The sequence below is a fragment of the Panthera onca genome, chromosome C1 (genome assembly GCF_046562875.1).
Source record: "Panthera onca isolate mPanOnc1 chromosome C1, mPanOnc1 haplotype 2, whole genome shotgun sequence".
NCBI lineage: Eukaryota > Metazoa > Chordata > Mammalia > Carnivora > Felidae > Panthera > Panthera onca.
Genome location: NC_138346.1, coordinates 158,519,033 through 158,545,556, shown reverse-complemented (window position 1 = coordinate 158,545,556; position 26,524 = coordinate 158,519,033). Strand labels below are relative to the sequence as shown.

At 36.8% G+C, this 26,524-nt stretch overlaps 1 protein-coding gene across 8 annotated transcripts in view; it reads right to left on the bottom strand.

The window, feature by feature from the left end:
- The window catches only part of SLC44A5 (solute carrier family 44 member 5), a 370,848-nt gene that overhangs the window by 302,714 nt on the left and 41,610 nt on the right, over positions 1-26,524 (bottom strand). For 6 of the 8 annotated variants that reach the window (XM_060626604.2, XM_060626603.2, XM_060626611.2 and 3 more), the window contains one exon: positions 12,444-12,519. The exons of 1 other annotated variant lie outside the window; for it this stretch is intronic. In XM_060626604.2, the coding sequence (XP_060482587.1) occupies positions 12,444-12,456 (13 nt within the window). In that variant the 5' untranslated portion in view covers positions 12,457-12,519. Of the gene's footprint in view, positions 1-12,443; positions 12,520-26,524 lie in introns of those variants that run through there. One more of the 8 variants, XM_060626609.2, reaches the window with a different exon arrangement.

Sequence of the window (26,524 nt, the reverse complement as noted above, 5' to 3'; positions counted from 1 at the left end):
AATAACTATGTAAACATTTTAGTTAATTATTTGTTATAGAAATAAATTATAATTTTGCTGTCAATGTATTTCAGGTTTTTATAGTTATGTTTCTAATGTGGTTTTGATATTTACTGTATAATTATTTCAATAATAACTGTCATGGTTTTTTAATGTTGAAATCATGTGTTGTTTAATTTTTGTACTCAAATTCAAATTCTTTGACATTAAATATGTGATGCTTCTAAAAAAAGAAAAGTTAAGCTTTTGAGCATTTGAAAGGATATCCAAATCAAAAATACTTTTCATTGGTTTATTAACAGAAAAGAAAAAATTAAAAGTAATGTTGCTTACTGCCCAAACTAAGAGTATAATTAAGAAACCATCTTCATTCCACTTACTACTAAGAGTAGTGAGTATACTGCTACCAAAAAGAAAAAGGAAATGTGAAACTTCATGTGAAGGATACATAAAAATAAAATAAAGTGCTATCTAAAATATAGGTAGTTTATTGGTGAGTGTGATTTAAAATCGAATGCTTTCTGAGTTAAAGAATGTGGGATAATCAACATGTCAGTGTTAAAATAGGCCATAAATTTTCAAAAGAGGCATCAATGGAAATAAACTGTGAAAAACCAATTTTGGACAGTGCTAATCTAAAACAACCTTAGTTCTCAAATGTATCTGTTCATTTGCTTCTTTTTATTTCTAACTATAAATTTGCTGACAGATGTTGTGGCTCATTATTGTCAATTAAATTTCTGTCTATCTTCTTTGTTTATCCAGTAATCACTCACAGTCATACCCTCTGATTTCATTCCTACCACAAATAAACTTCAGTGTGTTACCAGTGACCCCAGCATTTTCCAGTATGTTCTTCTCATTTCTATCAGACATCATAACTAGCAACTGACTCTTAAAAGTTTTTTCCAGACCAGCACTGACAGAAGCCACACCTATCCTATAACTCTATCCAATAGATTTCAGCCAAGGAAAGTGAATCAGAAATGAAGTCACATAAAAGGTTAGGCATTTGAACAGCTAAGTAATGGATATTAAATTTAGGAAATATAAGATAGTTTCCTGCCCAGGATCTTTCAGAATATCTTATGTCTGGAACGCTAATTATAGCAAAGGGACTATTACAACTTTACCAAGATGTGCTGCACAAAATAGTAACATGGAAAGATGCCCCCCAAACTGACTTCCATGATCAGTAAATGTAGAAGCAGCTGTACAATATAGCTTTTCTCTTGGACATTCAGAAAGTTCATTAGCATATTAAAAGATAAAAGAAGTCTGGCCATAAAGAAACTTGTTTAGCTTTGTTTAACTGGTATTTGTCAAATCTTTTTGACCACTGAACACCTATGAAGATCCTAGAGAAGTGGTATCCCAAATAGACTTAAGGAAAAGCTGACCTGCCCTGCCATTCATATGTGCTGCTTTTTCTTGACCCCCCCTAGGGCTACCCCTTAGGACCCCCCAGGGGACCTGGGCATTAGTCATATGATGCCCTAGAACAGTGCTTCTTAAACTTGTATGTGTACACAGCTCTCTAGGGATTTTGTAAAAATGTAGATTCTGATTCAGTAGGTCTGCAGTAGGCCTGGAGAGTCTGCATTTCTTTTTTTTTTTTTTTTTTTAATTTTTTTGTGTTTATGTATTTTTGAGAGAGAGAGAGAGAAAGTGAGCAGAGGAGGGGCAGAGAGAGGGAGACACAGAATCTGAAGCAGGCTCCAGGCTCCAAGCTATCAGCAGAGAATACAATGTGAGGGGTGGGGGGTGGGATGGGGCTCGAATTCATGAATGTGAGATCAGGACCTGAGCGGAAGTCAGACACTTAACTGACTGAACCTCCCAGGCTCCCCTGGAGAGTCTGCATTTCTAACAAGGCTTCAGATAATGCTGATGCTGCTGTTCTCCATCACATTTTGAGTATCAAGTCTCTACAGGGCCACTGCAGTAGGAAAATCATCACATCTCTAATCTCTTCATCTTATCCTTCCTAATAATAAATCCTCCTAAAATATTGATCTTAGGGTCGTAAGTTCAAGCCCCATATGGGTATGGACATTTCTTAAAAATAAAATCTTTAAAATCAATCAATCAATCAGTCAGTCAGTCAATCATACATACATACATACATACTTTCAATATCTATCACTTTGCTGGTCAAAAACTTTCAGAGGTTCCCTATTCCCTTCTATGTTAGTGATTCAACAATAGATGTTTATTAAAACTTTACTCTGTGGCAAATAGATACACAGCCCCTGACTTACAGTTGAGAAGCAAGTAGGTGAGTAAGAAACAATATGCAGACTCTTGGTGGGAATGCAAACTGGTGCGGCCACTCTGGAAAACAGTATGGAGGTTCCTCAAAAAATTAAAAATAGAACTACCCTACAACCCAGCAATTGCCCTACTAGGCATTTATCCATGGGGTACAGGTGTGCTGTTTCAAAGGGACACATGCACCCCCATGTTTATAGCAGCACTATCAACAATAGCCAAAGTATGGAAAGAGCTCAAATTTCCATCGATGGATGAATGGATAAAGAAGATGTGGTATATATATACAATGGAGTATTACTTGGCAATCATAAAGAATGAAATCTTGCCAGTTTGCAATTACATGGATGGAATTAGAGGGTATTATGCTAAGCGAAATTAGTCAGAGAAAGACAAATATCATATGACTTCATTCATATTAGGACTTTAAGATACAGAACAGATGAACATAAGGGAAGAGAAGTAAAAATAATATAAAAACAGGAAGGGGGACAAAACATAAGAGACAAATTTGAAGAACAAACAGAGGGTTATTGGAGAGGTGTGGGAGGGGGGGCTAAATGGGTAATGGGCATTAAGAAATATACTCCTGAAATCACTGTTGCATTCTATGTTAACTAACTCGGATGTAAATTTAAAAAATAAATTAAATTAAATGGTAAAAAAAAAGAAATTACAACTGAAAATAAGTTTCTCTTATTTTCTGATGGTTACCAGAGGGGAGGTAGGTGGCGGAGGATGGGTGAAATAGGTGATGGGGATTAAGGAAGGCACTTGTGATGAGCACTCGGTGATGGAAGTGTCGAATCACTGTATTGTGTACCTGAAACTAATATTATACTGTATGTTAATTAACTGGAATTTAAATAAAAAATTTTAAAAAAGATTTAAAAAAAAAGAAAAAAACAATGTGCAGAATGCTAAGAGCCCAAACAAGAAGGGAATAACTAATTTCTTGAGACCTCTGTTTCTTCATCTATAAAATGAAGGTTAAACTAGACTCATGGTATTTCATCCTCCATGTACATTGCAATCACTCATATCATCCTAATACAGAGTCTCAGCCCAGACCAATGAAATGCTGGCTGTCAGTACCCCACATTCAATAGGGAATAGCAGCTCTTAAAATTTCCCCAGGTGCAGACAAGTTTGAGAACCAATGGACTAACCAATGCTTCCCAAAGTGTTGCCCGACTATCAGTATCACCTGGAAACTTGTTAGAACGACAATTCTCGGGCGTCATTTCAGACCCAGTGAATCAGAAACTCTGGAAGCAGGGTAAAGAAACCCGGGTTTTAACCAGCTTTCTGGGTGATTTTGATACACTGTGAAAACCACTGGATTAGATAATCAGCAAATTTCTCTCTAGGTCTAAAATGGTATCATTCTTTGACCTCAAACAGCCTTTTCAAGGACTTTTGTTATCCATTCTTTATAGACTAATAGCATAAGCTCTGAAACTAGACTTCCCAGGTTTAAATCCCAACTCCTACACTTAATTTTAGTTCTCTGGGTTTTAGGTTCTCATCTATAAAATGAAGATAATGTAGTACCTTTTCCCACAGAGTTGCTATGAAAATTAATGATTTTGTATATGTAACTCACTTAGTAGAGTGCCTGAGAAGTGTTTCAAGTCATTACTCAATTGTCACTCTCACATTGAGTACTTCACAGCCACTCTGTCCAAAACTGCAACCCACTACTACAATTCCCTTTCCCCTCCTCTGGTTTATATTTCTCCTTTGCAATTATTACTCTGTAACACGTATCTCACTTGATGCTTTGTTTATTATCTGCCTTGTCCCACTAAGATGTAAACTCTATAAAATCAAGGATTTTCCCATTTTGCTAAGAGTTGTATCCCCAGTGTCTAGTGCAGGGTCTGGCACATTGGAAGTACTCAACTGGTGGGATGAATGGGTGAATAAATGTTAATATTATCAATATTAATATTATTAGCAATCCAAATTCTTCTTATTGAAACACAATAGCTTAAACTTCTTGTTTATTGTTCTAAATTGTGCTTATATCTTATTACATGCTTTATTAAAATTCTGTCTCATACCTAACAATGCCCTTTTATTAACTTCTGCTCAATACTTCTTCAATATTACCTGACAACTCTGATGGCTTCAGCCCTCTAACTCTCTGAATATCTACACAGTGTTACTGTCTATACAATTTAACACCTATTGATCTTAATTAATTATCAATGGAATGAGTAAGTTCTAAGAAATTTACTGAAAGAGGCTGCATCTGTCATGCAACAAGCATTCATGAAAAATTAGAGAGGAAAGGAATCATGGGAAAACTTACCATTAATTAGTTATGTAATCCTCAAATAACAAAAATGGTGCTCTACCTTTTACAAAGTACCTTTATATACATCAGCTAGTTTTGGCTAGGTGATCTCAAAGACTATGTCTCCTTGCTTTCAAATTTTCAAAATGTCTTCAAGTATGGGGAGACCATTTTTTGAAGTGAAAAGTTAAGAATAAATCATGAAAGTCAAAATTGAAGCAGATAATGACCCAAGAAGTTGTTAAGTTCAGGGATAGTAAATCAGATCAGTGGTTTTCTTGCCACCTACCCCCCCCCCCCCCCATACTCCTGTCAGTCAGGTCTGGAAGAGGCCCACCATTATCTCCAATGCAGCCCTCTAGGCAGCCATTACCAACTGATCAGAGCTAACAGAGAAGGGGTTTGAGCTAACATTTGCCATCCTAACCTAGTCTAATCATCTTGGTGAAAGCAAACAAAACTGATGCTAAGAAATTTAAAGTGACTCATCCGGTCACATAGATGGTAGCAGATCAAGACCAGAACCAGCCTCCTGACTCCCCTCCAGGATTCTCCCCACTGCCTTTCCTCATTTATTTCTGAAATTCAGGATTTAAATTTCTATTCTAAAGCAATCAAAACACAGAAAGCAAACCTTTGGCAGAGAGTTTTCATATTAATGCTCATGAATATAACGTTGAAATCAAAAATGACAGTTTTGAGTCAAGTGATAGAGTTGGTTAGTCTGTTATTTTTCAGTTGGGTTTATTTACCGAAGCCTAGAATGTGTCATGACTGGAAATAGACAAAACAGATTATTTTAATTCCACTGTCCTAGAAAAAGAAAAGGAAAATAGTTTTCATTAATAGGAACTGGGCTCAAATCCAGTCCCAAAATAACTTATACTACTGAATCAACTTTTTAAAGGTGACATTTCTCTCATTAATGGGCATGCACTATTATAAATATAGTTTAATCACTAAATTTAAATTACAAGAAAAACATATTTGAAGGAATATGAAAAAATAAGAGATAATGGAGAGAAATAGACATCTATTTTAATATAAATAATGGCCATTTCCTCATCATGGAAATTGTGCTCACATTTTAGAATTATAATTTTCCAGATCCTCTCCCTAAAGCAGTTTCCTAATATTGCAATCACCTTTGCAACTCAGTTGGAATGAAACTGACTTGTCAAATTTTACCCAGCCAATTGATAAGTCTGTCTTGATTAACTCTCATTTTTAGGTATACTGTAATTGAAGCTGCTTTTTTGGGAGAAACCATCATCTAACACAGTTAGAAATTGCCCCTGGCACTGTCTGCATTACCCAAGAAAACCAGGACAGCAAATGACAGTTCTGTTACCTCACAGAGTTAATCCATTTTAGCAACTATGTTACTTAGTTTGCAAGGTAACAGCTGTTGGCCCCATAGCTTATCCTTTCACCCTGAGAAAGTGAGCCCAGCTCTTATTTGAGGGTAGGATGAGGAAAGTAGCAAGCACACAGAATTTCTTCTCTTCAACATGGGCCCTGCTACCATGCCAGAGGGGAAGGAGTGAATGCTTGAAACAGGTAGATGCAGTTCAGGGCCTATACTGCCCCTGCTCCACAAAAAAGGGCAGTCAGCTCCAGGGTTCTCCTGGGGTCTGGATATACACAGGAACAATCCATGTGGGTCTCAGGAAAACCTAGCCACAAACTGATGCTTGCTAGGAGAGCCCTGGAAAACTGGAGTGATTTTCACCTCAACCCTCTTTGTCAGTTGAGATCACTGGTGGTCCAAGGTTTCGGTCAGAACAAGAATGAAACCAAGAGCTCTAGTCAGACCCCATCATGTTGGCCCAGGCATGGGTCCTTTAGGCAAACAGGATAGTCAAGACAAATCATGACTTCTAGAAAGCAGAACAATAGTTCCCAAGGAATGTTTGTGAAATACTGGAACACTCTGCTTTCTGGCTTAGGTATTCCAAAAATGCAGAGATCGCTTGCCCTGCAGCACGTTATTATTATTATTATTATTATTATTATTATTAGTTTTAGTTTTAGTTTTTATTTATTTATTTTTAAGAGAGACAGAGACAGTGTGAGTGGGGGAGGGACAGAGAGAGAGAGAGAGAGAGAGAGAGAGAGAGAATCCCAAGCAGCCTCCACGCTGCCAGAGCAGAGACCAATGCGGTGCTGGAACCCATGAAACTGTGAGATCATGACCTGAGTAGAAACCAAGAGTCGGACACACAACCAACTGAGCCACCGAGGTGCCCCTCCCTGCAGAACATTATTGAATCATTTTTTAAATCAACCCACTTTCTTATCTGGAAAAGGGACAAGTACCCTGCCTAACTTAGAAGAAATTACTTTAGCTGGCATCATAGACATCATTCACAATATGGAAGATCCTTTAAACACTACTATTTACATTTTTAAAACTCAAATTCCTTGAAAACTTGCTGTATGCTGGCTGATCCAACACAGTAAATAGAGAATAAATTTGAGTTGGAAAGACTTGCCTTGGAATTAGTTTTGTCATTCCTAGCTCTGTGACCATGAACAAGTTACTATCGTTGAGTCCTAGGTTTCTCTTTTATAAAATAATCATAATAAAATGCATTTCACAGTGTAGTTCTGAAGATGACATGAAAAGCATAGGAAGTGGCATAAACATGCCTGCCCCATGAGAAAAAATAAGTAAATTTCTTCCCCTATTTCCTTTTTTCTTACAAAAAAAAATCCATGTTAAAATGCCTTTGGATGTCGTATATGGCTTAAAAATTTAAATAACATGCCAATGTTTGGATAAGTCTATGAACTGTAGCTTATGTAACTAATTTGAAGCAACTAATATTCATATATGTAATTACATATAAAATTTCAATGAATAACTGCAGTCGTCTAGTTGAACAATTCAAATTGGTAGCATAATCTGGATTTCTTTTTCCAGAAATATATTGCAACTTTATTTTTCTTCCTACCAATCCCATTATGTTAGGAGAGAAAGAGGCACAATTTACCCCTCCTCAGTTGAATAATAGCAATATTTTATGGCCTCTTTCCCATGGAGTCTTCTTTTTTTGTGTTAGATTGACATGTATCTCTCAAAATATGTCTGCTAATCTGTCTTCCAGAGCCTGCTTATGGGCCTCTAATATTACAAATATAGCAGAGCAGTGTTTGGAGCAAATATGTATAGTCTTGCAAAAAAAAAGAGGGGGGGAGGGAAGAAAGGTATGTTTGATGCATTTAAATAGTAACGGTACCATGGCCAAGAACAACAGCAGGCTTGTCCATCTGTCCATCATGAAACTGAGTTGTGCCTACTAGTTATCAACAGGAGGTGGCCATGTGGGCATCACACTAAAATAGAAATTCTGTCACTCGGAAGACAAGGTGAGGAGGGAAAAAAGGATTAACTATTTCAGAATCAATTTCTGGGTTAGAATGATAAATACAAAGAATTGCTCCATGTTTCTTATTCACAGACTATAAAATTTTTATTCATTCTTTTACTCATTCATTAAAGATCTTCTGGGTGCTTTTTAAAATTTTTTAATGATTATTTATTTTGGAGAGAGAGGGACAGAGCACAAGCAGGGGACGGGCAGAGAAAGAGGGAGACACAGAATCTGAAGCAGGCTCCAGGCTCTGAGCTGTCAGCACAGAGCCAGATGTGGGGCTCAAACTCACGAGCTATGAGGTCATGACCTGAGCCAAAGTCAGACACTCAACCGACTGAGCCACCCAGGCACCTTCTGGGTGCTTTTCAGAAGCCAGACACTGTGCTATCCATTATGGATCCAGAGAATAATTTCCTGAGTTACCTGGCTGGCTCAGTCAGTATAGCATGTGAGTCTTGATCTCAGGGTCATGAGTTTGAGCCCCACGTTGGGTGTAGAGATTATTTTTTTTTTAAAAAAGAATAATTTCCTTCTTTAAGGAATTCTGTTCCATGAAAGAGACAGAGAAGTAAACAAAAAATTATAATACAGAAAGAAGACAGCCAACGTATATACAATATACAGTGGGAACCCAAAGAGAGAAGTAATTAACTATGCAAAAACATGCCAACTTTACAAATTTGTGATTCATCTTTGCACAGGAACCTTGTGAATCTCTGTAATATTTCAGTGCTGTTATATGTGCTATATAAGAGAGGTCAACCAAAGAAGTAGAATAAAAAATCTAAGAATTAACAGATAGGTCTTGATCAACTGTTTGCCTTAGGGTGGAAGAAAAAGTGTTATTGCCTTTACTTGCATTTATTGCAGTCCTTTTTTCCTTAAGTATGTATGTATCCTTAATTTTTATATGATTTTTAATCTTATTAACTCTGTCTAAATATGTCATTTTCTATTTTCTATAAGTAAGTTTGAGAGTGTGACCACTGGACAACAGATAGATACAGATATGGATACGGATGTAGATCTAGATACATTTTTAGATGTACAGGTAAATGCAGAAATAGCATCTTGGCTTCTGGAAATACAAATTATGATATAATTCTTAAATTTTACATTAAAGCATTTTCTTTAAGGCAGTTTCCTAACAGAAGAGTGAATATAAGGCATCGCATTTATTGGCATTTAGCAAAATTAAAATGTTAAGGCAAATAAATCTTCAGTGTGCTTTAAGACCTACTATAAAGACCTCCTTTCAATTGCAGAAATGAATAAGGAGTGAATTGAGGCACTCACATTTAAGCTAAAGTAGAAAGTCTCAGTAAACTGTCAGCTTGAAAGTCCAATTTGAGGGGCGCCTGGATAGCTCAGTCGGTTAAGTGTCCGACTTCGGCTCAGGTCATGATCTTGTGGTTCACGAGTTCGAGCCCCGTGTTGGGCTCTGTGTTGACAGCTCGGAGCCTGGAGCCTGCTTCCGATTCTGTGTCTCCCTCTCTCTCTGACCCTCCCCCCATTCATGCTCTTTCTCTCTCTGGAAACATAAAATTCACATCAGTTTCACATCAGGTGAAATTTGTTACTCCTCTCTGAGGCAATTTTTGGTGCTAGACCATTTACCCATTGGTTATCTCTGGCATTGGCATTTCTCTTTGTTGTCCCTGAAGCCATGTACCTCCTACAGCTACATGCATAAAAATACTGTCGTTCCTTTCCATGACCCTGCCCCCCAGTTACAGGAGCTAAAGGCACATTCTGGAAATACAGCATGAGGCATTAGCACCAGGTACTAGCACCAGGCTTACCCAGAGTCTGGGTCCGCCTTAAAGAACCCACTCCAAAGAGTAACAACCATCACTCTCCGTGCCTCTGTCCTGATGTCCTGTCCTGGTGGCCACCAAACTGAAATGCCCTATCCCCTGACAAACTCAAAAGAACATAGTCACATTGTTACTAAAACACATCAATCAATCTGACAAACACAAAAGTTTTAAATTTTATCTCTCGACTTTTATCTCAATTTTAGACACATAATCAGCCTTTTTTACATGCCAAAATTTCATTTGTACATTACATGTATATAATGAAAACCCCAGTGCCCATATAGAGATATTTGTTTAATGGTTTTATTCTGTCTGTCAATTCTGTATAAGTAATTCTCGGTCACTGCTCTTGATGTGTTTCTCTTACTATGAAACCAAGCACAGCTTCACAGGTAATTTTGTTTACTGAATATTCTGTACTGATGGTGGTGGTGTGGGTGATGTTGCAGCTTCTCAGCTCTACTTTAAAAAGTGTAGAAGTGTTTGGGGCGCCCGGGTGGCTCAGTCAGTTAAATATCTGACTGTTGATCTCAGCTCAGGTCATGACCTCAAGGCTTGTGAGTTCAAGCCCTGCACTGGGCTCTGTGCTAATGGTATGGAATCTGCATGGGATTCTGTCTCTTCTTCTCTCTGCCCCTCCCCTGCTTATGCTCTCTCTCACTCTCTGTCAAAACAAATAAATAAACTCAAGAAATATTTTTAAACAAAATAAATAAAATAAAATAAAACACAAAGTGTACAAGTGCTGCCCTATGAATGGACACGTTTTTGCCAAGATCTGTGCTATTTCCTATGACTTTTGTCATAGATTTCTAATCATCATAGTTTTTTTCATTCTTTACATCTGTTAAAACTTTCCCAAAAGTGGGATTAAAAAATAAAGAGAAAGACGTTCTTACAAAATGAGTTGAGTGATGACTCAAGCCTAAGGAGTTTGACTTATAAATGCCATAGAGAAAGGCAATTATTCATTTACGGTCTAAGGCCTGCAAGCTGCTTGACATCAAATGGAAGTCAATCGAAGCATCAAGTAGTAGAAGTGAAAAAAAAGGTGGATGTTACTGTGAATGAAATGGTTTCTTTCTGATGGTGGAAGTTGTGATGTCTTTTCTAGATTATCAGATAGCCAATATTTATAAAAGAGAGATAAATATTAAATGAGCAACAGGGAAAAGGGCTAGGTAATACTCAACTTACAAGTGCATCATGGGTCCACAACTCCAGGAACATGCCAATTGTTTACCTTTGAGAAATTATTTTCCCTTAACCCACTGTTGTACATGGCAGCAATGTTTTGCTCTTAGCTCACACGAGCCAAAATAAACTACAATGTAGTTGAAGTACAATGTGGCCGGAATAATTCTACCTCAAATACACTCAGGCATTTGTAACACAATTCTGAATCACAATTTGTGAACAACCATAAAACCACCATTTCATCAGCATATACATACTACTTCTCAGGTACTGTGCCAATACACTCCTTACCTTGGTCTGTGAAATAATTACTGTTATTCTCTTTTACAGACAGATGAGCAAACAGGCCTAAAAGACTAATTTTCCCCAGATATGTGTATGTTAATAACATTATATAACTGCATGAAAGAAAATGTCCTTTAAACTGGCTATTCCCCAGTGTTCATAGTTTAGGCACAACTGTAATCCCCACTCAGCGGATAACTTCTGGATGTACAATCCCCTGTAACACACTCATAGAAGCAGGGGTTCCTATTAGTGACCAGCCACACAATGCAATGCATTTACAGCCTTCAGGAACCTTATGTAGATTTAGATACATTATTGGGCCATTTTTAAGCATCTTGTTAAATCTTTAGATCCTATGTTTAATAACCCTTTTAATCTTCTTAAAATACGCAGCCAAAGATCAAAGCTGCTGTTTCAAGTTCCACATTGTATATCTTCCATTTTAGTTTGTACTTATGCAGCATTTTACTTTTTGTTCATAGCTAGAAATAAATTTTCCTTCATGAAGGAGTAAAATTTGCACTTAAAGAAAACAGCATTCATTTTCAATAAACATTCACTAAGTAACCACCTTTTCCAAAGTTAAAGGCTAGGTCTGAAGAGGGCAAAAAAAGTGGATGAGACCTGGTCTGTGCCTACCAGGGGCTTAAAACCTAATTCTGGAGATAGAGATATAGGAATGAGGGTTAAAATTTGAAGGGAAGCCCCATGGTCCCTCTCCAAGGAACACCTGACAGCATTTTGCTTACTTCTCTAAGGAGCAAGCTCTGGGCATGTCACAATATGAGAAAGGGGCTGAAAACAATAATCCTCTAAAATAAATGTTAAAGATTCTGCTTATAGCAATAACTCTTCAGGTAGAACGACACAGGGGAAAGGGAGCAGCTTCAGAAGTGACTTGAATATTCATGAGGATGTGCTTTTACTAACTGCATAGCCCCCACTCACCAAATCTACCCCAGAATCACTGCTATAGGGAGGATCCAGACGCAGAAGGAGAGGATGAGATGGGAGGTCTTGAGATGGGAAAAGATTGAGAACCATAATGTCTAACATGCTGCAGTTTTTCAGGTACAGCTCCCAATGTGTATATTCATTTTTCTATCATCCTTATTTAATATTGAACAAATAATATTTTACACAAAAGTCCAGATCGAGAGGGACTTAATTCGAGTAGGTGATTACCTTCGTCACTCATAAAGAGGCTGTATCTTCAGAAGGTGGCCTGAATCACTGCACAGTTGAGCTGCTTAAAAGAAGTCTGTGATAAAAACAAGTATGGAGATGGTTATCTAAAGCAAATGATTTTAACTTATTAAAAATGAACATTTTGGGAATATTCTCACAACTACACTTTACACTCCCTAAAAACCTAGAGAATTAGCCTAATTCTCTTCTAACACATAAAATACTACAGGTATCTACTCTCTGCAGGAAACTGTTTTCTTCTTTACTATACTGAAATAAAATTCTCACTGCCTCCTAAATCCTGGTCCTTATTTTTATTATCTACTCTCACACTTCACATCTACCTGTAAGATGCATGCCTAACCAGTTGATATCTCTATCCTGTCTTCTGCTTATATGCAACCTTTTTTCAACACTCCCATTTATGGTTTTATGCGTATCTGCCAAATTGGTGGTAGATGGCATTTTTCTTTTCAGTTTAGCTCTGTGTTTCCTAATTTTAGGTCAAGTATTTTAATGATTTTACAACACATAACTTATTGTAAAAATTTGTTATAAAAAAGCATTTTTAAAAAAATTTTTTTAACATTTATTCATTTTTGAGAGTGAGAGAGACAAGAGCATGAGCAAGGGAGGGGCAGAGAGAGAGGGAGACACAGAATCCGAAGCAGGCTACAGGCTCCGAGCTGTCAGCACAGGGCCCCACGTGGGGCTTGAACTCACAGACTGCAAGATCATGACCTGAGCTGAAGTCAGATGCTTAACCAACTGAGCCACCCAGGCACCCCAAAAAAGCATTTTTTAATGAAAAGGAAAAGCTAATTTTACCATGTAGACATCACTACTAAAATGTGGTCATTTTTTCTATCACTCCTTTTTTTTTTTAAGTTTTTTAATTTACTTTGAGAGAGATTGAAACAGCACAAAGTTGGGGGGGGGAGGGCAGTGCAGAGAGAAAGGGAGAGAGAGAATCCCAAGCAGACTCCACACTGCCACCATAGAGCTCGGTGCCAGGCTCAAACCCACGAAGCCATGAAATCATGAGATCATGACCTGAGTCAAAACCAAGAGTTGGATGCTTAACCTACTGAGCTACCCAGGCCCGCCTGTCAGTCATTTTTCTATATATGTTTTGTAACTTTTTATTTTGAAATAATTTTAGACTTACAGAAAAGTTCCAAAAACAGTATAGACAGTTCTTGTATACCCTTCACCCAGCTTCTCCTACTGTTAACATCTTCCATTACAACAGAATAATTATCAAAATCTTCTATGCATATTTTGACAAGATTGAGATCATACTTTTTGTTCAATCCTTCTTATATTTCATGATAGCATAAGCATTTCTAACATTTAAAAATTTTCAAAAAAATAAAAACTATTATTTTATTGTCCAAGTAATGTCCTATTTCATCAATGCATATTTTACTTAACTATTTCCATGTTGTTGGACAATTAGATTACTTGGTAATTTCTTCTTTCATTAAAAAAAATCCTTATCAACACAGGTTATAATTTTTTAAAATATCTACCAATTTTATAGGTCAAAAAATGGTCTTGGGGCACCTGGGTGGCTCAGTCGGTTAAGCATCCAAAGTCGGTTAAGCATCCAATTCTTGATTTCAGCTCAGGTCATGATCTCATGGTTGAGATGGAGCTTCATGTCAGGTTCTCATGTCAGGTTCTGCGCTGACAGCACGGAGCCTGCTTGGGTTTTCCCTCTCCCTCTCTCTCTGCCTCTCCTGTGCTCATGGTCTCTCTCTCTCTCTCTCTCTCTCTCTCTCTCTCTCTCAAAATAAAAAACTTAAAAAAGAAATGGTCTCTCATTTGAAGTGCTTTTTTTTGTTACTATTGAAAGTGAACATTTTAAATGTTTGCTAGTTATTTTTATTTCATCTTTTGGAAATTATTTAGGTTCTTTTTGTCTATGTACTTACAGATGTCTGAATATATTACTTACAAATTTGTGTAAAGCTTGCATATTAAGAATATTAAGCTTTGACTCAAAGATTACAAATATTTTTACTGTTTAATAATTGCATTTTAATTATTTGTTTTGTATTCATTTTGGTAATCCCAAACAATTTTGCTAATTGAAAACAAAATGTCCCTTTTATAGCAATACTTTGTAAACTGAGATCCACCAACTATTAAGCATCTTGAAGATATGACTCTTGGGAATTATGGGAATTTATTTCCTTAAAAAAATATTCATATATTATTCAAATTTGACAAACACTGAAATAGGTATAATGGTCAAAAGAGAAATCCCAGGTTATAATAAGACGTCATGTCATACAAAATAAAAAGTTCATGAAAGGATCAACTTGCATTTCACATTCTTTAGGGTTGATTATATTATACTATTTTAATGTCTTAAAAATATCCAGAACTGGGGTGCCTGGGTGGCTCAGTCGGTTGAGTGACCAACTTCAGCTCAGGTCATGATCTCACGGTTCACGGGTTCAAGCCCCGCGTCGGGCTCTGTGCTGACGCTTGCTTTGGATTCTGTGTCTCCCTCTCTGCTCCTCCCCTGGTCACACTCTGTCTCTCTCTCTCTCTCAAAAATAAAGACTTTAAAAAAAATTCAAAAAAACTATTCAGAACTAAACTGTAAATTAAAAACTAATTTCTTTTTTATTACCACAAACTAAAAATCAGAAAGCTATATTACACTTCAGCAACACCAAATTGCTTAAGAGCCCCCAAATAGCCTGTGCTTTTGTACATCTCCCGCCTCTACCCTTGCTGTTCTCTTTGCTTGTACTCTCTACCATCCCTCCCCTTCCACCCAGTGGGAAACTCCTGGGCCTCACTGCCATTCCCTCTATCATGCCACTCCCTCCTCCCCATTGTCTTAACTATTGCATCTCCTAACTTCTGTAACTTCTCTCTGTTTGCTTTTGCTGTCACATATTAAATTTGCCTTTATAGCTGTCCTTCTTCCCCGATTGTCAGTAATCTAAGAATAGGAGAGTCAGGTCAGCCATCACTGTAGCCCCAGTGCCTAACAAAGTTCCTGATATATAATAGGAGCCCCATTAGTGTTTATAAAATGAATCAAATTATCCATATAAGGTAACTGTCTTCTGGGAGAGTTGTAAGAAACTCAACTCTGTGTCTCGATTATACTGATAAATGCTACTGCAAGTTCATCTACCAACTGTGCTATCAGTTCTGTCTCATACGGTCCACAGTTTCTCTTTGGCACTGTCACAATTGATTTCTATTCAGTGACAGTGACTCAAGCAGAAAAGAACACCTTTCCTCAGGCAGATGAGAATCACTCATTTTCCCCCTCTAATGGTTTATGTTGAATAATTTCAAACTTACAGAAGAGTTGCAAGCATAAAACAAAGAACTGTTGCATACTCCTCAACCAGATTCACCAATTGTTATCATTTTGACATATTTGGTGTCTTTCTCATTACACACACACACACATAATGTATAACATAATGTGTAACATTATAACATCGTAATGCATAACATCAGGAATCAAATCTCAGTTTATCTGTCACTGGTCATATCAACTTTGATGACCCAATAAGGTAGTGTCAGCCAGATTTCTCCTTTATAGACTACCATTTCTCACTTTGCAATTAATAACTAATCTCTGGAGAGGTATTTTGATAATATATGTCATTCGTCTTCAGGCTTTTATCACCCATTGATTATTCTCCTGAATCAATTCTTTCCACAACAGTTCCAAAATGGTGATGAAAATGAACTAGCCAGGAAAAGCAATGGAAAGAGTATTTCAGGCCAAAAAATAGCAAGTGTGAATACTCTAAAAAGGGTTAGTGAGTTGGCAGAACTAAATGGAAATCAGTGGGACTGGAATATATTGAGGGAAGAAAAAAAATGCTTAAATGAGAAAGGACAGGCAGATTATGTAAATCTTTGTGCACCAAGGGAAGGAATTTGGATTATAATTGTGATGCTTTTAAGTGGGAAACCACATGATTTTCATTTTTAAAAGATTACTCTGGCAAGGTGAAAACAGGTATTCAAACAAAAATAGGTACACAAACATTCATAACACAATTATTCATCATAGTCAAAAGTGGAAACAACCTAAATGTCCATCAACAGATGAATGGATAAACAACATGTGGTATATCCATGCAAGGGAATACTACTCAGCCATAAAAAATGAAGCACCAATACATGGATGAACCTTGAAAACATTATGCCAAGAGAAAGAAGCCAGGCATAAAAGGTCACAAAAGTACAACTCCATTTATATGAAATGTCTGGAATGGGCAAATTCATAGAGACAGAAAGTAGACCAGTGGTTTTCAGAGGCTGAAGGAAGGAGAATGGGAAGTGACTGATCAATGGATGAGGATCCTTTTTGAAAATGAACTGGAATTACTGATGGTTGCGATACATTGTGAATGTACAAAAAGCCACTTAATTACACACTTTTAAAATTGTTAAGATGATGAATTTTATGTTATGTGAATTTGACCTCCAAAAGGAAAAAGCCCACACTTTGGACAATAAATTGGTTTGTAGGGGAGGAAGCTAGTTACTGCAGAGGGAGTCCATAACTGCTCTAGAGCAATGACAGCAGAGGCAGAGAAAATGGGAAAGATCAACTGCATATTTGGGAATACAGGATTTGCTGACATCTGTAACTGAGGGGGACAGAGAGGTCTAGAAGTATTCAGAAGCTTCAGATTTGGAGGATGAACATGTTTTAAGAAATGAAGAGTTCAACTTCAGACATGTTAGCCATGAGATGCCTCAACCCAATCTGGACTATCCTATGTTACAAAAATTTCACTTTCTGGGGTGCCTGGGTGGCTCAGTCAGTTAAGTGTCTGTCAACAGCCCAGGTCATGATGTCACAGTTGATGAGTCTGAGCCCCTCATCAGGTTCTGCACTGGTAGTGTGGAGCCTGTTTGGGATTTTCTCTCTCTCCCTCTCTCTCTCTCTCTCTGTCCCTTCCTACTTGTACTCTCTCTCTCTAAAAATAAATTTTAAAAATTTCACTTTGTAGTATATTACTTTAACTTTTCTAGACTTGTTTCCTCATCTATAAAACAGGAATACTAATGGTATTTACCTCAGATGGTTGTTCTTAGAATTAATTTAGGTAATTGATAGAAAGCTCTTATCACAATTTCTAACACATAATAAATCTTCAATCACTGTTTGAGATTACTCTTATTATAATCTTTGTCCTGATTATTATACTTATTCTATATGCTGCCTATCTGTTCCTCCTTCCAGCACCTACAGATGCTTGGCTGGTTGTGAGCAGTCTCAGACCCTCCCAATCTGCTCTGTCTTGTTCCATCTGAGTCCACAACTGGCCATTATTGGAGATGTATTGACAGAGGGACCTGACTGACTGAAAGTAATATTCAGATCCCTTAGACAGGCAAGTACCTTTCTATGGTGGAGAAGGCACACTGGGCTCAAATAATGGCATAACAATTTCCTTATTAAAAGCATCCAACTCATTTTCTTCTACTTTTATACTTCCTTAGCATCTTCCTGTCCTTAATGTTTTTTTCCAAGCTTTCTTCCCATGGGGAAAATATGTGCTAACAAACTGACATGAATATTCTAGTCTACTTGGCAGTTAATTTCTTCATAGAGACCTGTAAATTGATGTTCTTCTGGCTTATAATCAGACTCATAGGTTTAGTTACAAGGAATCAATATGCCTGAGCCTCTTAACCTCTGAGTGACCATATAATAACCCAGAGGTTATTAACCTGAAAACTGTGTCAGACTCTAGGTGATGATAGTCAATATGACGCACATACTATAACACTAGGCTGAAATAGTCATCCAGATATAAAAATACAATATTTCACAGAGTAGTGGTAAGCATTAAATGAGTTAATATATATATTAAAGTGCCCTGGCACGTTAGGCTCTCAATAAACATTAGTTTATGTTTTTAATTTTAAATGCAATATATTACGTATATTTTTATATGCAAACCATATGCAATCCAGTAGGAAGAAAAATCCAAGTTTGAAAAATTTACAGATGAACTGAAATGAAACCGATTTTTTTCCCTACTTCATCCCAATCTATCCTTAACCCTCCCTTTTCTAGTTTCCTTTTTAGTGTTTTCTCATTTCTGTAACTACTTATGCAGTTGGCTGTCTTCATAGTTTATCACTCAGCAATGCTTGGAGGATTAATGCCAATAAAAGTGGTATCTGAAAATAACCTTATATATTCTGAGGAATAATTTACTCACAAGCTCTGTTATCTTGGGCAAGTCACTAAGCCTAAATACGTGACTGTGTCTCATCAGTCAGTAACTGTGCCTCATCATCCCATCCTATAAAGTCTCTTAGTGTTCTTTCCATGTCTAATATTCATAAACTATATTCACTACTGAATCCTTAGCACTTAAGCACAAAGTAGGTGTTATTGACATTTATGTTGATGATTGTATGGATAGATGTTAGGGCTATATTTTGTTCAAAAATCTGATAAATAAGCCCATTTTTTACAATAAAATAGATGGAAACCAGTCACTAGTTATCCATAAAAGTTTAAAGTTCTTGTAGAAAGAAAAATGATTGACAAAAAGTCCATTGACTGATGGTAAAGAACAAACTCTCATGTAGGTTTTCAATATGCCAATCTCAACGCCATTATGATGGGTGAGTGAACAAGTGGGTGGATTGATGGATCAATAAACAAAATCCTTTATACAAAAAATATACTTTAAAAATATACTTTTTTTTAAAGCATGAATTTCCCAGCCAGCAATTTTTTCATTGGGGCTTTTTTCCCCATGTCAGAATACCAGAAAGCCTTGCTCGCGATAACTATCCCTCTGGAGTTTCTGTCACGTTTAAGAAATGATGACACCATTCAATACTGATTATAATAACAGGATGTAAGTGGAGCTTCCATTTATGGCTCTTTGATTTTGTAGTGGCATATTTACTTTCTAGAAATGATCTTTAGCTCTCTATCTCACCTGTTCCATATTTGTGACTGTGAAATAATTATAAATGATAACCTTCCCACCTCTTTTGCCTTTGTTAACAATTTAAAGAATATGGGGGATCGGGGCCCCTGGTTGGCTCAGTCGGTTAAGCGGCTGACTTTGGCTCAGGTCATGATCTTGTGGTTCAGTCTGTGAGTTCGAACCCTGCATCGGGCTGACAGCTTAGAGCCTGGAGCCTGTTTCAGATTCTTTGTTTCCCTCTATCTCTGCCCCTCCCCCGCTCATGCTCTATCTCTCTCTGTCTCTCAAAAATAAATAAACGTTAAAAAAATTTTTTTAAGAATTTGGGGGATTTTTAGAAATTCAATTTAAATCTATTACTGCTGGTATATAACAAAAAAAAAAACAGGACAACAGTTTGAAAATTAACAAATCAGTTCAAGAATGAGAAAACAATCTTACAGAAGTTTTGTTGTCTTTTCTAATAAAACCCACATGTTTCCAGAAAAAGTATTAGAACTATATTTCTGTTTTGTTTTTTCTTTTATCCATAATCACTGTAGCCTAAATGAAATTATATTTTCTAGACTTCAGTTCCCCTCAGTTCAATTTAGTTCAATTTAACAAACATTATAGACTCCCTGCTGGGGCCAGCCACTATGCCAGGTTATTAGGAGTCAAAGATTAATAGGACATATTTTCTAACTCATGAAGTTCATAGCTTAATTAGTACGTTATTTTTTGTTTGTTTTTCAAAGCCTCTGTTCCATTCCAATTTCAACCAGAATTGCTCTGCTTTTACCAGTTGTATGTTTTGGAGGTTGACTTAAGATATTACTGTTTTGAGACATTTAAAAAGTCACTGATCTAGAGGCAGCAACAGATATTTAAATAAATATAATGCAGTGTTCTACAAGTAACAACAGTGTTTTCTCAGCCTGGGTTCCCCAGAATACAGGACCTAAGACAAAGGAGTATGATTCAGAGGATAAGAGTTAAGAAAGAGGGAACAAAGCAGAAAAAGAAGGAGTCAAAAAAAGATTCATTATTGAGTTGACTAGCTGTATAGATGGCTGGATACTCATCCTTAAAGAACACCTCCTGGGGGAAAAAAGCTGAAATCGTCTGTCCATTACTCTGCTCCTCACTAATCAAGAGTGTTCCCTCAGGGCATTACGCCCCATCACTCCTGGGTTGCACATGCATGAGACACGGCAAAATCCCAGAGGTGTCCCCTGCTACTTCGCTATCCAGTAAAGAAGCCATGGGGATGTGGGGCGGGAAACAGTGAGAGGTAAAAGTGCACAGGCCTGAGGCAAGGTACTGTCAGGCCGTACCTGCATGAAGATGGACAGCATTTTCACAGATATTGTCACAGCAGTCATGGGTTGGAGTAAGAAGGCCAAGAGAATTTGAATGGGGCACAAGAAGCATCTGAACAAGTATATAAACAGAAGTAGAGCAGAGTAGAGAATAATTAATTCTGCTGGAAGGAGAAGGGCCAGGAAAAGTTTCACAAACAATTCCTCAGAAAAGTTCTTCAAATGGCAAAAGGGGGTAGGTATTTCAAACAGAAAGAACAATATATATATGTATGTATGTAATGTATGTATATTTATATATGTATATGTATATATATGTATATGTATGTATATATAATGTATATATGTATACAATATTTCTTTAGAAGTAACAACAGCAAGACAATTGTACAAGAACCTCAAGTAATAGTAAGAGCGCTGTCAAATTTACTCCTGAACTATAAAAACGTGCTATCTAAAATTTTTAGTACTTGATAAAATGTAACACAAATCTTCAAATCACTTTGCCAAAGATCAAGCATGTTGGTTACGGAGACATATCAGTTATTTTCCGTTGGGAGATTTCAGACTGCTGCCAAGAAACTAGCACATTGAACTAAAACCAACAGAAGTGGGTATTCAAAATGGGCACAGTTTACTACCCTTTGTCATCTATGAGCATGGCACTTGCACATTGTTGAGTTGCTATTCCACTCAGAGAAAAGGAAACGTTCATATATAAATCCTGCCTTAATACTACTGGTTAGCTACTTTTTAAAAAGAAAAGAATTAAAGATCATATTCAGAAAATCCCCAAACTTTCATATAGAATTACAGGACGTGAGCTACATATAATTTTTCTTGTTATGATCAACAATTTTGTGATATTTTGATGGAGGTCCTGAGACCTCAATATTGAGTCAGTATCATAAAACCAACACTGTCTAATCTGAGAAAAATATTCATGTGGAATCAAACTCATCCAAAGGGAAGGAAAGTGCAGACTGATCTTGGTCACACATTCCCCCACCCCCAAAAAAAATCAACAAAATATAAAATAACTCCCCCTCCTCCTCCTCCCTCTCCCCTTTATTTCTCCTCCTCCTCCTCCTCCTCCTCCTCCTCCTCCTCCTCCTCCTCCTTCTTCTTCTTCTTCTATTATTCTTATTATTATTACTATTATTCATTGTAACTATTATTATTAAATAAAATTCATAAACTCACTGACAGAGATTCAAGATTACTGAAAGGATCAGGAACTCACTATATAAACATTAAGTGTTTACCAACAATCTGCCAGTTCAGACAACAGTACCCACCACAGATAGATGTGCAGACACTGACTTGCTCACAAGAGCAGCTATCTACTGAAAAGAAGTCTTACAAACACAACACCATAGGGAAATAAGACTGTATTATTCTTAAAGTGTTAAATGAACTGTACAGAGTCTTAGAAACTAGCAATAAATAAATAGTTCCTGACAAGTATTAATTGTCTGACTCAGACAAGAGTAATACAAAATAGTAATGAGTAGTCAAGGAAAAGAAAGCAGAACTGGAACAGGGTTTTTAAATGATGGACAAAATTTGAATTAGAAAAGAACAGAACCATTTAAGTGCTAGGAACTACATAAGCCAAAGCATAAGCTGGAAACACATACAGGTCGTGGGAGTTGGCTGGGTCACAAAAAAGATAGCACTGACTTTCATGGTCAGTTAGCACCAAGCACTGGGTATGATAATGTTGGACAGTTAAGTTAGGGGCACTGAGTATTATATGGAGAAGTCTGAATCTGATCTAGTGAGCAGTAGGGAGTGACTGGATGTAATAAAGGAGAAATAAATGGTCAATATACAGATGAAGACACCTACAAGAATCATAGTAAGTCTCAAGTTTGAGGGGAAACCTGTGAGGAAAATGCTAAAGCTTTGATGGATGTGAGAGAGGAACCAATATATCAGTAACTTATAGCAAACAAAAGAGATAGGGAGTGATTTCCAGATAGCATGCAATTCAAATGAGATTCTGAGGATCTGTGATACAGGGAGCAGGAGAGAATGAATAACACCCACTCTAGGAAGCCCCATGGGAAACTGTCCTTGTGGAACAATCAGGTTTCTGAAACAGCAAGGAAATAATAGAGGAAACATTCTATGGACTGAGGAGTTGGAGAAGTTGGTCATGGGATCTAATGAAAATTAAATGAGTAATTTAGATAAAGTGCATAACACATAAATGATTTAATGACACATTCAAGGCCAGTGTTAAACCTCACCCCCACAATCTTACAGGGAAGGGAATCTTATTACTCTTAAAACTACTACCTCATTGCATTACCATCCATACTTCTACTGAGTGGCTTGCTTGATCAGGCCACTTCAAATCAAAGTACTTTCGTAGACATTTAACCCCTTATCCCAAAACATCCTTTCAAATATAACGAAATTATTCATGATTATTTATGATATAACTTCAGAAAAGTTGCCAATCCCTGAATTCATCCATGCTTAGCACTTTGTATAGTGCCCAGCATAAAGTAGGTGCTTAGTGACTACACATTCAAATGTTTATTACATGAAATCAAAAGCACAAGTGAAAAAAGAAAAGCTAGATACATTGGATGTCATCTAAATTTACTTTTTTGTGCTGCAAATGATACAATCAAGAAAGTGAAAAGACATTGTATGTCAGCTATACTCAATTTTTAAAGAAGAATATGAAAAGACAACTCACAGAATGGGAGAAAATATTTGCAAATTATATATCTGATAAAGGACTTGCATCCAGGATATATAAAGAACTTTACAACTCAATAATAAAAAGACAGTCCAATTAAAAAATAGACAATGGCTTGAATAGATATTTATCCAAGAAGATATGCATATGGCCAATAAGCACATGAAAAGATATTCAACATCATTAGTCATTACGGAAATGTAAATCAAAAATACAATGAGGGGTGCCTGGGTGGCTCAGTTGGTTAAGCGTCCAACTCTTAGTTTCGGCTCAGGTCATGATCTCATGGTTCCTGAATGCAAGCTCCACGCTGGGCTGGGCACTGCCAGTGCAGAGACTGCTTGGGATTCTCTCTCTCCTTCTCTCTCTGTCCTCACTCTCTATCTCTCTTAAAATAAATAAACTTTAAAAAAAAAAAAAAACTACAACGAGTACAGCTTTACATCTTAAGTGACTATAATAAAAAAGGCAGTAACAAAGAGCTAGTGAGGATATGGAGAAATTGGAACCCTTAGGCATTGCTGATAAGAATGTAAAATGAGGGGCACCTGTCTGGCTCACTCAGTAGAGCGTGGGACTCTTGATCTCAGGATCGTGAGCTCAAGCCCCAATTGGACATGGAGCTTACTTAAAAAAAAAAAAAAATTATAAAATGGTGCAGCCATTTTGGAAAACATTTTGAAAGTCCTCAAACAGATAAATATAGAGTTACCATGTGACCCAGCAATTCTATTCCTAGGTATGTACCCAAGAAAAATGAAAATATATATCCAGAGAAAAACTTTTACACATGTGCTTATAGAAGGATTATTCATAATAGCCCAAAAGTAGAAACACCCAAATGTCCATCAATTGATGAATGGATAAACAAAATGTGGCATATTCCCATGCAATGTAATATTATTTGGCCACAAAAATTCTGAAATGTCCAGAACATGCAAATCCATAGAAATAGTAAATAAGTGGTAGGATTGGGGTATTTGAGGGAAAGGGGAGTGACTATTAATGGGATTGAGGTTTCTTTGAGAGGGGACAAAATATTCTAAGATTAGATTGCGATGGGATGCCTGGATGGCTCAGTCATTTAAGCATCAGACCCTTGATTGTGCTCAGGTCACGATCTCACAGTTCATGGGTTCAAGCCCCACATCAGGCTCTATGCTGACAGTGCAGAGCCTGCTTGGGATTCTCTGTCTTTGTCTCTGTCTCTGTCTCTCTCTCTGGACATCCCCCCACCACTCACTGTATATCTCAAAATAAATAAATAAACATTTAAAGAAAAGAAAAGAAAGGAAAGGAAAGGAAAGGAAAGGAAAGGAAAGGAAAGGAAAGGAAAGGAAAGGAAAAGGAAAAGAAAAGAAAAGAAAAGAAAAGAAAAGAAAAGAAAAGAAAAGAAGATTGTGATGATGGCTGCACAATCCTATGAATATACTAAAAACAAAATTGGGGGCACCTGGGTGGCTCAGTCAGTTGAGAGACCAACTTCAACTCAGGTCATGACCTCACAATTTATAAATTCAAGCCCCGAGTTAGGCTCACTGTTGTTAACACAGTGACGACTTCAGATTTTCTGTCTGCCTCTCTCACTGCCCCTCCCCTACTCTCTCTCTTTCAAAAATAGATAAAATATAAATAGATAAATAAATTAATTAATTAATTAATTAAATAATAAATAAAAACAAAACTGGACACTAAAATGGGTTATGGTGTGGTATATGAATTAAATCTTGAAAAAGAGGTTTTATGAAAATAAAGTTTTAAAATTTTTGGCTGGTTTCTATTTGTCTCAACAAAGTTTTATCTATGATGGATTTTGTCCTCTACCTTCCTATGGCCCAAGACTGAGCAAATGCCTCCAGGGATGGAAGTAATCCCAATTTCTGCTCACTTAAACAGACTAGTCCCTCAAAATCTTTTTATCACCTACTATGAATCACTTACTATATTGACAAATGGGCCTACCTCTTATTTATATTGCTAACTTAGTTACATCTAAGATGTATACTTTCAGTGACCAAAACCTAAACCAGGTTGATAATTAGTTATATACTCAATTCTATTTAGCTACACCTAATGAAACAATTCTAATAGGGTTAAAAATCACCTCTGATTGGGGCGCCTGGGGGGCTCAGTCAGTTAAGCATCCAATTTCAGCATAGGTCATGATTTCACAGGTTGTGGGTTCGAGCCCCGCATTGGGCTCTGCTCTGACAGCTTGGAGCCTAGAGCCTGCTTCAGTTTCTGTGTCTCCTTCTCTCTCTGCCCCTACCCCCGCTTGGTCGCTGGCTCTCTCTCTCTCTCAAAAATAAACGTTAAAAAAAAATCAGCTCTGACTAAAACTACTTGAAGACTCCTATACACCTGTCCATGGGCTAATTCGACACTCTGCTAGCTATTTGATTGTGGCTTCTGGCAGCAAGCAAGACGTCAGTCTATATTTTCATGGATCACTTTTCACTGAAATCTTTTCTCTGCATGATCGAAATTTCCTATCATAATGTGTTCTTTGTAACATGTGAAAAAGTGGAGAAATCAATTATGTGTAATTAGACATGGAGTCTCACAGTATACTATTAGAGTTTATTATTAGTAAATTTCTTGACAATAGAAAAGGCAAGAATAGAAATATTACAATGAAGCTATGGTAGGGTAATTTATTCAAATTACTCTATCTTAAAAGAAATTACTTTACCCTGCTTAATTTTTTTCCTCAATAGTATTTAATGCAAATTGGCATACTTTACATGCATTTGTCATTTTATTTTATTGTCTTTCTTCTCCCAGGAAAATTTGTAAATAGTACAAGAACAGTGACTTTGCTTGTTTTACTACCATATCTTCAGCACCTATAACATACAACACTTTAGGGCTCAATATTCCCATATTGTAGGTGATCAATAAATATTTAAATAATTTATCACTTAGAAAGCATTGAAGAGTCCTATGATCCTTGGCTAAATAAAATTAAAAACAGAACATCAAATGCTTTTAAATTTTTACTATTTTATATCACATAATCCCTCCAATTTCCTGAGGACCCCAACTTTATTATGTGCAGAACAAGATTTGGCATTTTCCACACAATGAACACAAATGTTTGGGATT